The 13,141-nt window shown below is 34.9% G+C and overlaps 2 protein-coding genes across 3 annotated transcripts; both read left to right on the forward strand.

Annotated features, from left to right (window-relative positions):
• Nucleotides 1-4,810, forward strand: LOC147525623 (uncharacterized). 2 transcript variants are annotated; one of them, XM_086557007.1, is made up of 8 exons: nucleotides 1-1,402; nucleotides 1,882-1,986; nucleotides 2,064-2,235; nucleotides 2,323-2,421; nucleotides 2,554-2,660; nucleotides 3,271-3,413; nucleotides 3,595-3,742; nucleotides 4,066-4,810. In XM_086557007.1, the coding sequence occupies exons 6-8, from the start codon at nucleotides 3,348-3,350 to the stop codon at nucleotides 4,317-4,319; spliced, it is 468 nt and encodes a 155-aa protein (XP_086413133.1). In that variant the 5' UTR covers nucleotides 1-1,402; nucleotides 1,882-1,986; nucleotides 2,064-2,235; nucleotides 2,323-2,421; nucleotides 2,554-2,660; nucleotides 3,271-3,347; the 3' UTR covers nucleotides 4,320-4,810. The 2 variants fall into 2 exon arrangements, with proteins under 2 accessions (XP_086413133.1, XP_086413143.1); XM_086557017.1 differs by having other exon boundaries at nucleotides 1,207-1,402; nucleotides 2,563-2,660.
• Nucleotides 1,178-2,171, forward strand: LOC147525624 (aspartate aminotransferase, mitochondrial-like). The gene is made up of 4 exons (XM_086580126.1): nucleotides 1,178-1,331; nucleotides 1,668-1,777; nucleotides 1,882-1,986; nucleotides 2,064-2,171. Exons 1-4 carry the CDS (start codon nucleotides 1,178-1,180, stop codon nucleotides 2,169-2,171), a joined length of 477 nt encoding a protein of 158 aa, XP_086436252.1.
• Nucleotides 4,811-13,141: the final 8,331 nt, after the last annotated feature.

Consider the following 13,141-nt stretch of genomic DNA (forward strand, 5'->3'; position numbering starts at 1 on the left):
ATACTCTTTTTTCAATTCTACGAAACACTCCCAACTCTCAAAACCCTCTCTTATTCTTCTCTTCTTCCAATTCCCCTGCATTCGAAAATAAACCAGAATTTTTCCACTAAATACCTTTTTGACTATTGGAAGTACAAAAGGAAAACCCTTCACGCCTCTTTTCCTCTCTCTAACCGAATAAAAACGATGGTGAAGAGAAGAGAAATCTCTCACCACTTTCTCTCTCGCTACAAATGAGCCGGCGACTTTTCGATATTATTTAGTTGATGTAATTTACGTTCTCCATAGTCGTAGTCTCAACTGTTCCCTTTTTCCCTTCAAAAAGAGATCTAGATCTGCAGGAGCTTCTTCTAATGAAGAGAGAGGACGAGGTTGATAATTCTATTGTGATTTCTACAAAGTCTTCCAGTGAAAGCTGCAACTCAGAGTCGGATACCAAAGTTGTTTCACTTCAGGAAGATTATGAGAACCTGGTGAAGAGAAAAGCAGAACTTGAGCAACAACTAGCTCAAATTCGAAAGAGGAAGGATGAAGGTGGTATAGAAAATAGAAAGTCCAGAGAAGCTAATAATGAGGTGGATAGCAGCAAAACCAACAAACAAAAATCGAAGCTCTCACGCCCAATTAGATTATTGTCCGAAAAGTTATCTGTAGCTCTGTCAAGCTCCTCAAACTTGAACCAGATAGACCCAGTATTCAGTCGCAAATGAAGCTTTAAGCTTTTCTCCTCCGAATCAGGTGCACCAAAACTTGTCACTTTTTTTTTTTTTATCTTTTGACAATTATCCCAAAAGAAATACCAGGGCAATGCACATAATAAAAGTAGAACAACGACTGCAATACCTATTAAAGTGAAGATAAGATCTCTGTGTGCTTTACCTTTTGAATTTGATATAGAGGAAAGTGGCAGACCAAATATACAACCAGCAGTACCTGTGCTCTCCGCTCCATATTCATTTACCACACCACCAGCATATAGAATTGTGAAATAAAAGCATTCAGTAGAATGAGACTTGAGTTTAGATTGGAAGTCTAAGACGCAGGCAGCGGATGGAAGATCAGGAAGTTGAAAGAGGGAGGTTTCTTACATATAGCTACATGCTTTAGGTGCTCTTGCTTAAATACACGAGTTCATTCTTTCAGATTGAAAGGTCTTCACCAGATTTGCACAAAGGAAATGGATGCATTTGTTACTGTTTGTAACAGGGAGTATCTTCCCATGGGAGGAAGTGTGAAAATGGTTGAAGAAACATTGAAGCTAGCATATGGAGAGAATTCTGATTTTATCAAAGACAAACGAATTGCAGCCGTGCAAGCTCTTTCTGGGACTGGTGCTTGCAGATTTTCAGAAGCGCTTCCGGCCTGAGTCACAAATTTATATACCTGTGCCAACCTGGTCAAAGTGAGTGCCTGAAAAACTTGATGTTCTTTTGACGTACTTGGTTTATACAGTTATACTGCATATACATTGTTAAAGGTTTGTAAATATCAAAAGATGTTTATCATAGCAATTTAGCTATAAGTAAACATTTTTCAAGAATAATCATGTGCAAACCTAGGGAGAGGCGCACTCCTTGCCAAATGTGATTGAAGACCTTAATATTGCACCTGATATTATTTGGCCTATCTCTGACCTATTCAAGATTCTAACTGATGCATTGTCTTAGTCATCATAACATTTGGAGAGATGCTAATGTGCCTCAGAGGGTCTTTCTTCCATTACTACCATCCTGAGACAAAAGGGCTAGATTTTGCTGCATTGATGGATGATGTTAATGTACATAAAACATATATAATAACCCCCTACTTTACATTCTATTGAAAATTCCCCCATTTGATAATTTCTCCTTTGATTTGTTCTCCTATATTTTCTGTAAAAAGAATTCTCCGAATGGCTCTTTCTTTTTGCTTCACGCATGTGCTCACAATCCAACTGGAGTGGATCCTACAGAGGAGCAATGGAGAGAGATTTCATATCAGTTTAAGGTAGGGCATGCCAGCGGAACATGACTCATACTCATTTTTATGGTTTATACACATATAATGTATGTTGTTAATTTCAGGTGAAAAGCCATTTCCCCTTCTTTGACATGGCATATCAAGGTTTTGCAAGTGGCGATCCTGAGAGGGATGCAAAATCCATCAGAATTTTCTCGAGGATGGCCATTTGATCGGATGTGCCCAATCTTATGCGAAGAACATGGGACTTTATGGCCAAAGAGTCGGATGTCTCAGGTATATCTGCAATAATATATCGAGTCTTGAGTTCATCTACTAAATTATACGTTTCTCATTACTGTTAAATTGTATTGACTTCTTTAGGAGGTCTTCACATTGTTTATGAGAATGACTATGGTCCAACGTGTTCTTCTGTGAGTTTTTTCTTGGGACATATGGATTTGAATTTAAGTTTCCTCATTGGTAAGTGCGTAGTGTAGTACCTGTTCATTTCTTTGATTTGCCTTGGTATATTTTCTTTGCCTTTGTGGTCGTCACATCTAAATAAATTATATAATGTCCTTCAATTCATTGTTCTCCATTTACTACTATCAGTTTTACCAGACAACCAGGAGCCGAGACTGCACCCTAACCCGTACAACTTAAAAGAAGCTTGAGAGCACAACACACGAGATGACTGTTGGGTCGTAATTGATGGAAAGGTAATTTCCCGTGAGTAGTAACTAACAAATCTTTATTTTCCTTATTAGTCTTTAACTCTTTATGTAGATTGCCATTGTTTTGATTGTTTTTTTACTATTGCAATAACCTTACCAACATTATTGAAGTTTCAAGTCTCTCACACACAAAAAAAAGATGCAATATTTTGTGTCATGAAACACTGCTGTGCGCCACTTATGTTTCTAGAAATGTTGTCTACAAAGAGTAATGTACATTTCTATTCCAGTGTAGATTCCCAGTGTAAGTTTATCTTCATATGTAAGTTCAATCTCATATTAGGAAATCTGAGCCTCCTGTAGAGTTACTACCTAAAGCACGACCATCATCTACGCTGCCAGCATACTTTTTTGATATGAATGAAACGAAAAGGCAGAAAACTGGTGTTAGTGAGCTCTAATCGATATGATAAAACAGAAAACAAAACATTTTCTTTAGGACTAGAGTACTATACTGGTGTTAGTGAGCTCTCTACTTCTTTGTTAGCCATGAACACCTTTTTAGTTGTCCTTTTTTTTTCATTCATTCGATATGGTATGTAACTATCATTGACAGATTGTGCTATTTTAATCACTGAATAGTTGAAAATTATAGGATTAGGTACTGGAGAGAAGATTGGAACTGGCATTCTCAGGGGTTCTGTCAAGTTCTTGGATGTTGTTTCTTCCGAAATGGTTCATGGAAAATCAAAAAGTTTTGCTTCGACTTCTATGAAGCCACTTGCATCAGAAAACCAGGTAAAGGAACCATCTATTGCAGTTGTTGCAACAGGGAGAAGGGGAAGTAATCCGTCTATTCATTCCAGTCACACAACGCAAAGCAGTACTAACACAGGAGTCAGGGGTTCTCTTCCTGAAGGCTTCTTTGATGGCATGGATATCGATGCAACAACAACTATTAATGGTTGAATTTGCACAGGCGATTTCAGAGTACAAAGTTAAAGCAGGACAAGCGCAGAATATCAGGAAATCCGAGCCTCCTGTAGAGTTACTACCTAAAGCACGGCCATCATCTACGCTGCCAACAGACTTTTTTGATACAAATGGAACGAAAAGGCAGAAAACTGGTAAAACAAATGATTTAAGTTTCCTTCTCTGAATGATTTTTTCGTCATCAACACCCAAACACTGGATTGAACTTCTGGTTTCTCTCCAAATATGGTTTTTCCAGGTATCGGGTCATTTTTATAGCCCTAATCGATATGACAAAACATAAAACAAGACATTTTCTTTAAGACTAGAGTACTATACTGGTGTTAGTGAGCTCCCTACTTCTTTGTTAGCCCTGAACGCCTTTTTGGTTGTCTTTTTTTTTCATTCATTCGATATGGTATGTAACTATCATTGACAGATTGTGTTATTTTAATCACTGAATAGTTGAAAATTATAGGAGTAGGTACTGGAGAGAAGATTGGAACTGGCACTCTCAGCCTCAGGTCCTTGGATGTTGTTTCTTCCGAAATGGTTCATGGAAAATCAATAAGTTTTTCTTCGACTTCTGTGAAACCACTTGCATTAGAAAACCAGATAAAGGAACCATCTATTGCAGTTGTTGCAACAGGGAGAAGGGGAAGTAATCCGTCTATCCATTCCAGTCACACAACGCAAAGCAGTACTAACACAGGAGTCGGGTTCTCTTCTTGAAGGCTTCTTTGATGGCATGGATATCGATGCAACAACAACTATTGATGGTTCTAATGTCAAGCAAATGGAGAGAACTCTTCCTGATGGTTACTTTGCCAATATGGATTTTGTGACTTACCAAAAAGGTGGATGGTTCATAAATCAAGCAAGTGAAGGATCCTCTTCCTGAAGGTTTCTTTGAGAAGGATGATGCCCACACAAAGAGGGATGTTGTTGGTTCAGAAGTCAAGCAAGTGAAGGGTGCTCTTCCTGAAGGCTTCTTTGATAACAAAGATGCAGATCAACATGCACGTGGCATTGAGCCTGTTAAAATTGATATCAATGAAGTTCTTCTTCTTAGTCTCGAATCTCCTGCATGCGTGTCTGATGTTTGTAATTACAATTTGCTCATTCAATTGTGTAGCACTTTGAAGTAACAGTACTTATTGTAACGTGTAAAAAGTCGGAATATTAACTTCCATTAATAATTTTACTGTGATCATGAGTTTTTAGCCCGGCTTAAAGCCTTTAGGACTATTTTTTAAAGGTTAAGTATTTATGTATCTTATTTTGTATAGTCATGTCTTTTTTTTTTTCGTTATTCTATCTGGTATTATTTTTAGAATTGTAGTTCATTTGATTCTCCATTGCACTTTGTGTTTGTGTGTGTATGTGTATGTGTATGTGTATCTCACGAATATTCACCCGATTATGTATGCACTATGTTAACTTTAAAAGGGCGGCATTTGTTACGTAGTGTCTTGATCTGTTTTCATTTAGTATATATCGTTGTTATTTGCGAACTGTATAATGCCATTAACTTTGGAACTGTTTGGTGTCTAACATTGTGTCTCTATAATATTATTATATTGATATCAATATATCAAATTAGCAAAGTCTGCCTTTCCGTTTCAGTGCTTGCTTCCCTGAATCCCTAAGCTTTGACACTTCAATTTTTTATCGGTTACTTTATTCTCTTTTTCTTCGTTACTCTATTCTCTTTTTTAAAAAAAATGTTTTGCAAATAAGTGTATCCAATCTATGTATGTAAGGTATGCGTGTTGAAGTTGATCATATTTTATATTGTGTTAATTTATCTGGCATTGAACTTTTATATCTGTTTCTTCTTAACTTTATCATGTTCTCAATGAGTTGGGCGTTTATGTGTTTGTCAAATTAATTGTGGTATAAGTTATCAATTTCTTTTTCTATTAGCCTTTTTAGATCTTCAGCTTTTCCTTTGAACAACATGAGAAGTCCATATTAGATATAGTCATGTCTCAAATAAATATTGAAATTTTCTAATGTTTACCATCTTTTTTAAACCTCATATGCAAGTTCAACCATTACTTTCATTATAATAGATATATACATTTCAAAAAAAAAAAATCCTCATGTAGGATTGAACAACAATTCTACAAATCCTATCAGGATGCGTCTTTCACATATTCGCCGGCAAGCAAGGAATAAGAGTTCTCAAGCTACAAACATATTACACAATGTTACAACTAGAGGTACAAATTTTTCTCTATTAATTATCTACATTATAATTTAGTGCATGTTGGTCTTTATAGTTTGCTAACACAGTCTATGTACGTTTTGTTACTTAGTTCACTACAATCAAAGCTCAAATACATTGTCTACGCGTAAAGCGTCAACACAAACTTCTAGGATTATCAAAGGGTTTTATAGATGCGTGAGAGGATTCATTCTGGATCATAACTTCACCCCTTACATGATACCCACTCCGACTATTTGTCAATATTGTGGAGCAAAACGATTTATTCACGAAACATAAATTTGTTGTTCTAAAGGTAGAATGAATCTTCCAAGCCCAACAACACCTAATGAACTAAAATAGTTGCTTCTTGATCAAGATGAATGTGGACAACATTTTAGAGAAAATATACGTTCTTTATTAGGTATTTGATGATTTTGAAAAACTAATAATTCTCAAGTTTGGTGAGAATGCTCCCAAGAAGCCACATTACCCCACATTATCCCGTTCTATCAATATAAATATATTATTTATTCAAGTGGATTTTAGGCTTTTGAGTTTTTAGCTATCTATGTAGCAAGTCCGGCCATAGGCCGGGCCAAATGGCTAGTTTAGTGAAGTTGTACTGAAAAAAGTCAGTTAAATTAATTTTTGTTTTTATATTTAAGTCAAGGTATGATTATACCAGTTTACGAAAGGAACCTCAACAATATTTTATGCACCCAAAAAACGCCCAAAAGTAAAAATTAAAGAAATTATTGTAATTAAACATTACCTTCTTAAATATAAACGAAGAAAACAAAATAAAGAGGAAACCCTAGGTTTTCAACCCCAAACAAAACTATAGGAAGAACTAAGAAGAAGAAAAGGAGGAGGATGAAGTAGTGAAGTACCAGTGCTGGAGGACGAAGAGCAACGATAACAGTTACAACGTGAACCAAAGTCGCATACTGTTGCCCGTAGGTGGGAGAGGTGGTGGCTGCGGTGTGTTTGTGTTGTCAAACTTTATCTTGGAAAATCGATCTTTGCCTACGGTTTACAGGGGCGAAAAATAACTTTAAGCCGGGGAAAGGCTTCCACATGAGAATCCAACGGATAAAACCGTGGGTAGCAAACACGGCCTAAATTGTGAACAACCGTAGGTAAAAGTTGCAGAACCACGCCATAAGACCTTGGGAAAACATGCGACAGCTCAAATCCGTGGCTAAAAATACCGGGCATCCGTGGCAAAAAGCCCATTTTCTTGTATGTGTATGCAACCTTAATACCATAAATCCTAACACCAGCAGTCTCATATGACTCCTCCTTAATGCCATAAATCTTAACACCAGCAGTCTCATATGACTCCTCGGTCAGACAAAGAAAGAAAGTCATCATTTGGGCACAACTCTGGAAATCAATGCTATATCTCAATGGATGACTTAATCCTATACTCAAACCAGATATCATACAAAAATCTAGTAGAGTGAAACTCAACGTTTCCTGAAGGAAGTGAAAAGTATGTGTATTATCTCACCATCTCTCAACTAAACCATTAATAACTCTCTGAATGTCAGTCTTATTATAAGGTATGTCAACTAGATGATCGAAGGGAGTCGCTAGAATTGCATCTCTAACATGGTTAAGTGCACCAACTTTTTTAATATCATCACACCACGTCTTAAGCGCACGTGGAGTGCACCGAACTCGATATTTAATACATCTCTGATATACGCAAAATGAAACTAAAATTTAAAAAGTAAAAATAAAAATGTACATATTAACTACTAAAGTTAAACAGTACTACTGCTAATATATAAAATTAAAATACATACCTGTTGTTGAACAACTCTTGACACATGATTATCATGACCTCCTAGACACCGGTCTAAGATGGCTGAAATCCATAGACTTTGCAGGAAATTCAAAATCGACTTGGTGATACTGAAGCAACAATGGATAGTTTGGCTCATCTCCTTGGTTTCCAACTTTAGAAGTTCCTGGTTAATCATCTAGATCACTCATAGGATTGCTCCAAACCAGTGCACTATTACCACTGTTTTGATCTTCCTCACTGTCACCACTCCATCTTGCTTGGTTATTATAGATATATTCATCGTTGGAATCCATCTTTTTTTAGAACTAGATAATTACCTATGTTGAAAACAAATGTGTGAAATGGCAACAGTCGGACTGTCGCGTGACATTTTATTTAAGCATAACACACGACAATGATAATATCGTGCGACAGTACCAATGGCGCTCGGGGTAGACCCTACACACAAATTTAAGGATACTTTCTTCAAATTCTAGCCTCAAACATGCATGTGATACTACCACCACCTTGAGATGCTCTGATAACTCCACATTTGCCTCCACCTAGAGATGGCTTTTCGTGAAATTTCGAATTGTGGAGGCAAATATGCAGGTGATACTTCCACCTAGATATGCTCTTAGAAGGCACCAGTTTATAAGAAGGCAAATAAACAATTTCCACTCGAGTAATCAACAATACAATTGTGGCAAGCGAATGCAAAATTTTGGATTGTAGAGGATGCTTACTATTCTCTTACATATATGTCAAAACCATTTTTCCAATACAATCAAAAGGAAACATAAACTCAAGTGTGAACTTGTGTCACACATAACTTCTAGCTCGGTGCTTCAATTTAGGTGTTCTTTGACTCTATTTGGGGTGTCTTTAAATGTACTATAAGATGAGCACGAAGTTAGGAGCACTTGACCCTAGCTTTGACTGTAGTTGACTTTTGTTGACTGTGATACAGTATTAGAGCATCTTTAGGAGTGATACCAACCTAGCATCAAACATCAAATTTTCAATAATTTGGTGTTTTTTCAACTTCAAGAGAGTCACATATTGATGAATTGAAAACACCAAACCAATCGGCCAATATTTGGTTATAGTTTTGGTGCTGTATCAAATCACTCACGCGGTTTTGCCAACACCGCGTGGGCTTGGGCTAGATTATGGGATTCAATTACGCGGTTTTACCAAAACCGCGCGAGAGATTGGGAAAGAAAAAAAATAAGAAAGTTGATCGCGCGGTTTTTGAAAAATCGCGTAAGCTTGGGTTTTTAAGATGGGCTTCACTAGCGTAGTGTTGGGAAAACTGCGTGGGATATATGTCGCGATTTATCCAAAATCGTGTTATTTGATGTCGAAAATTTGATGTTGCTCCTAAAGATGGTTGGTGTTTGGTTTGGTTCAAAATATAATGGCTTAATTAATGGCTCCTTTAAAATATAAGAGTTCGTCTAAGGGTGCGGGTGCACCCCATTTCTAAGAAGGCAAACCCTAAAAAATTAGACTTATTACAAATTTGCCACTAATATCAAAAACAAGTTTCTAAATAAGAAGGCTAACTATTGCAACTAAGGGTGTCAATGGTATCCGATTATCTGAAATCGAACCGAAACCGAAACCAAAAGTTCCGGTTCTAGGTCTTAAAAAATTAGACCCATTTAAAATGGGTCATTAAAAACCGAATCGAGAAAGAACCGAAACCGTTGAACTGAATAGTAAAAAACCCGTGGGTACCCAAATCGAAACCGATTATTATGATTTCGATATATAAAATTTAATATTATATTACATTAAGATAATCAAACTCATACATCATAATATAAAATATATTTTTTACGTGTAAAAATCTATTAAATATATATAGCATAATAGTGAATGTGTGTTGTTAACTGTATATTTTATATTAATATTAAAATATATATTTTAATATTATACGTCAAACAAGTGTATCATAGATTGTTAATAATAATGTCAACGTGTATATTATGAATTAACTAATACATTTTATATTTATTAACTTATGCACGTGTATATTTAAATATGATACACATGCTTGATATATATATATTGTGTTCATGTTAAAAATTAGTGATGAGATATAATTGTAAGATGTATGTACTCGCATGTTCGATTTAAAATGCGAGTTAATACACGTGTACAAATATATGTGTATGCACGTAAAATATATCAATGTAACAAATATATGTGATTGCACATGTACACAATCGAGTTAAAACAAGGAAACAAATATATGTGTATGTACGTAAAAAAAAATCAAAATTATAAGATTAGATATTTGATTATTTTAATTTTTATATCAAATGTTTAAATTATCACATGAATAGTAAATGTTTTAACGTGTATGATTGATACATATTCATAAATTGATGTAAATATAATTGTTAATACATCACTAATTATATATAAAATATTATCATATAGGAAAATAAAGAAATAAAAATAAAAACAATGCAAGTTTTAGTATTTAAATGATTGAAATTGTTTAATAATCATAATAAATAACTAGTTTTCAAACCCGTTCTATGAACGGGTGCCATTATATTAAATTATTATGAAAATTATAGTAACTATGTAGAGTTGTAGAGCTATGAGATATGAATATTATATTAGTTTTTACTTAATTTTTGATGTGGATAGCTATGACATATGAATATATGAATATTATATTGGGTTACACTAAATTTTTGATGTGATTCTTATGAATATCATTAATCAGTATATCTCTCACGTTGAAGAAAGAGATGCTGAAGTAACCTTAAGTTGAAATAGCTGTCACGTAATATTGCTTCAATCTAATTATTAGAGAATGATACTGGGCTACATTATGAATAAATTAAGATTGAGCATTTAGTAATGGTTTCTTGCTGTGTTAGCAAAAAAGTGTTAATCTTTTAAAATTTACATCCATTATCAGCTATATTTGGTGGTTTTATGTAAAGGAATTGGGAAATAAGTGATTGTGGACAAAGTACAGGTGTAAATTGAAGGTTGCCGGAAAATGTAGGATTTGAGGAGAAAGGTTATCCTGGGTTGCATTATCCCACAACTCTTTCATTGTACATAGAACTTGTTGTTGATTGGACATGATGTCTTTTTCAGTCTTTTAATGTAAATGGTGTAAATTCATAAAATTTTGTAATGGCAAAAAGTAAGAGCAACAAACAGCAGCTGCGTAGAAGAAATGTTATCACTGCATCTCTGTTGTTATTTCTGATTATGTATTAATCTTATGGGATAACGCGTAGTAGAAGAGACAATAACTGATTTTCATATTTCACCTTTCAAGTGAATTGAAGCTTTCATTTCCTCTTTCTATGCATTTTCATTGTTCTTTTCTAGGATAAAATAGAAGATGTTGTAAGGAAACCAACATGAATATTTTGTGCCATGGCACTTACCTTATCACCATACTAAAATCACTGGCCTCACTGTGTTGATGAACTTGGCTTGAGGTTTTATAAGGAATGGTGAATTTATAAGGAAGAGCAAGAATAATCTGATGCATTCTAGGCAAGGGTTACCTCCTTGTGCATTCTAAACACAATTTTTGGTAGTTCGATATACTTTACGTCTATCTCTCTGCTTGCTTATGTTTGCCTATGGAGCAAAGAATTACGCATTACTCGTTGTCATTTGCCAACAGGGCATAATTTTGCACTTGGGAGCAGCATTACTATTTTCCTTTCTATATTGGTACTCGAGTACAATCTTGCAAGCATTGGGCCTAAGCAGATATAGCTGATCAAACCCAGATGTTTGCGCGCGGCATGCTCCCTCAACTCTATGCTTTTGCTCTGAATTTGGCAATGCAGAGGTTTCTTCAAGCATAGAACATTGTGAACCCCTTAGCTTACTGGTTACATAGCTACTGGGATTTTTTTCTTGCATTTGCTTCTTCCTTGTCTATGAGCTTTCAAATGGGCTTTGAAATGGGTTATGATATATTGATTTGGTATCTGCTTACTTTTAATTTTGTTATGTTATACGAAACAGAAAAATGAGTTGTAACAACGCACAAAGAAATCATATAGAAAATTGCTTGATTTAAAAATTACTAAAGATATAATTTCATATATGTAAAAATGTCTAATAAGTCATCTCATCTCCAAGACTGAACAGATAATTACGTAGAGAGAATCATAATTCTACCATTCCCTCTTTATAATTGCCTTTAGATAATTAATATCTTCTTTCAGACTTTGAATTTCTTCTTCCTGAATTTGTATGCACTGATTTCTAAGCATGTCGTTCTTTTCTACAATCTCAAGTTTGTTGCAAATTTCTTCTATTTCTTCGTAGTTATAGTCTACTACTTCAAAGCCTATCTCACTTCGCAAAAAATCAATTGCTTTCATTGATGCTTTATTTTCTGAATCTTCTCGAGTTGTTGAGTTTCCTTCGAATTGGTGATTGTCTTTGATGTTAATTAAAGATTGGAACGTCAATTGATATTTGACATCTGTATTGATTTTCTCCCAATATTTCGTTGCAAAATTCTGGGTAATCTATCTTTAATATTTTGGTGCAATGCATTAACATATCTTTGAATTTTAGAGGGATAAGTTTTCAAATTGGATTCGCTGCATCAATTTATAGATCAATTTATTGTTAGTAAAACACTTGAAAATTACAATTAACCAAAAAAAAAATGAATTGTTTTGTAAACATGATTGGCTTTGCTCAAATTTTTGGAGCCAGTTTTTACTGAGGAACCATGTAGGTTTTCTAGATTAAGGTTGATACTATCAACTGTATGAATACGTGTTGTATCCTTAGAGATATTTCTAGAGCGTGAATTGGGTCATATTGGAGTGCTGAAATTCTATTGCAATAGGTACTACTTGTAGTTGTGATTGCTACACTATTACTTTGTTACATTCTCCCTGTTTATACTTATTTATATGATTCATTGTCATGCAGCTAGATGTGGGCTGAATTTTTGCTATGTTGTTAACTCCAGAGACTTGATTTTCAAGACATGGTGCTTTCATTACACTTTTTAGTAGTCAGAGCTCGAGATGCTGCTTTCAAGGTGTGGTAGTAATTCTAAGTGTTCAACACAAACCACGAGAATCAACACGTAACTCACACGTGAGTATATATCAACACAGAGCATTCAGAGCTCGAGATGCTGCTTTCAAGGTGGGGTAGTCCGAGAGAGAAATCAATAATACCAACACTAATACTAATGGTTCAGACTACAAATAGTTGAGCGTTTGAATATTGAAGCATTAGAAAATACCTTCTGAGTTACGTAAAAACAAGCAGTATGATCTCTTTGTAAGCATATAACCTGTCGATTCTTTGTTCGGTCGCTATTCATGTGGGTTTTTCCGTTTCCAAAAAGAGTTTATTTCCTAAAAGATACATATAGATTTCTCCGTTTCCAAAAAGAGTTTAATTCCTAAAAGATAGGTAAGTACTAAGATGTACAAAAACTTCTTATTTAGTTATCCCGATTTTTCAAACTTCTTATTTAACCACAAAATAGTGACATTACGCGGAAAACCAATTGTGTAT

Source organism: Coptis chinensis, chromosome 1, assembly GCF_015680905.1.
Source record: "Coptis chinensis isolate HL-2020 chromosome 1, ASM1568090v1, whole genome shotgun sequence".
NCBI classification, from domain to species: domain Eukaryota; kingdom Viridiplantae; phylum Streptophyta; class Magnoliopsida; order Ranunculales; family Ranunculaceae; genus Coptis; species Coptis chinensis.

Bases quoted from the DNA above. Each gene is read 5' to 3' on its own strand.
- LOC147525624 (XM_086580126.1), top strand. From the start codon at position 1,178: ATGGATGCATTTGTTACTGTTTGTAACAGGGAGTATCTTCCCATGGGA. The intron at 1,332-1,667 runs GTGCTTGCAGAT...GCATTGTCTTAG, and splicing joins GCAAGCTCTTTCTGGGACTG to TCATCATAACATTTGGAGAG. The intron at 1,987-2,063 runs GTAGGGCATGCC...TGTTAATTTCAG, and splicing joins AGATTTCATATCAGTTTAAG to GTGAAAAGCCATTTCCCCTT.
- LOC147525623 (XM_086557007.1), top strand. From the start codon at position 3,348: ATGGTTCATGGAAAATCAAAAAGTTTTGCTTCGACTTCTATGAAGCCA. The intron at 3,414-3,594 runs GTAAAGGAACCA...GAATTTGCACAG, and splicing joins CACTTGCATCAGAAAACCAG to GCGATTTCAGAGTACAAAGT. The intron at 3,743-4,065 runs GTAAAACAAATG...TGAAAATTATAG, and splicing joins AACGAAAAGGCAGAAAACTG to GAGTAGGTACTGGAGAGAAG.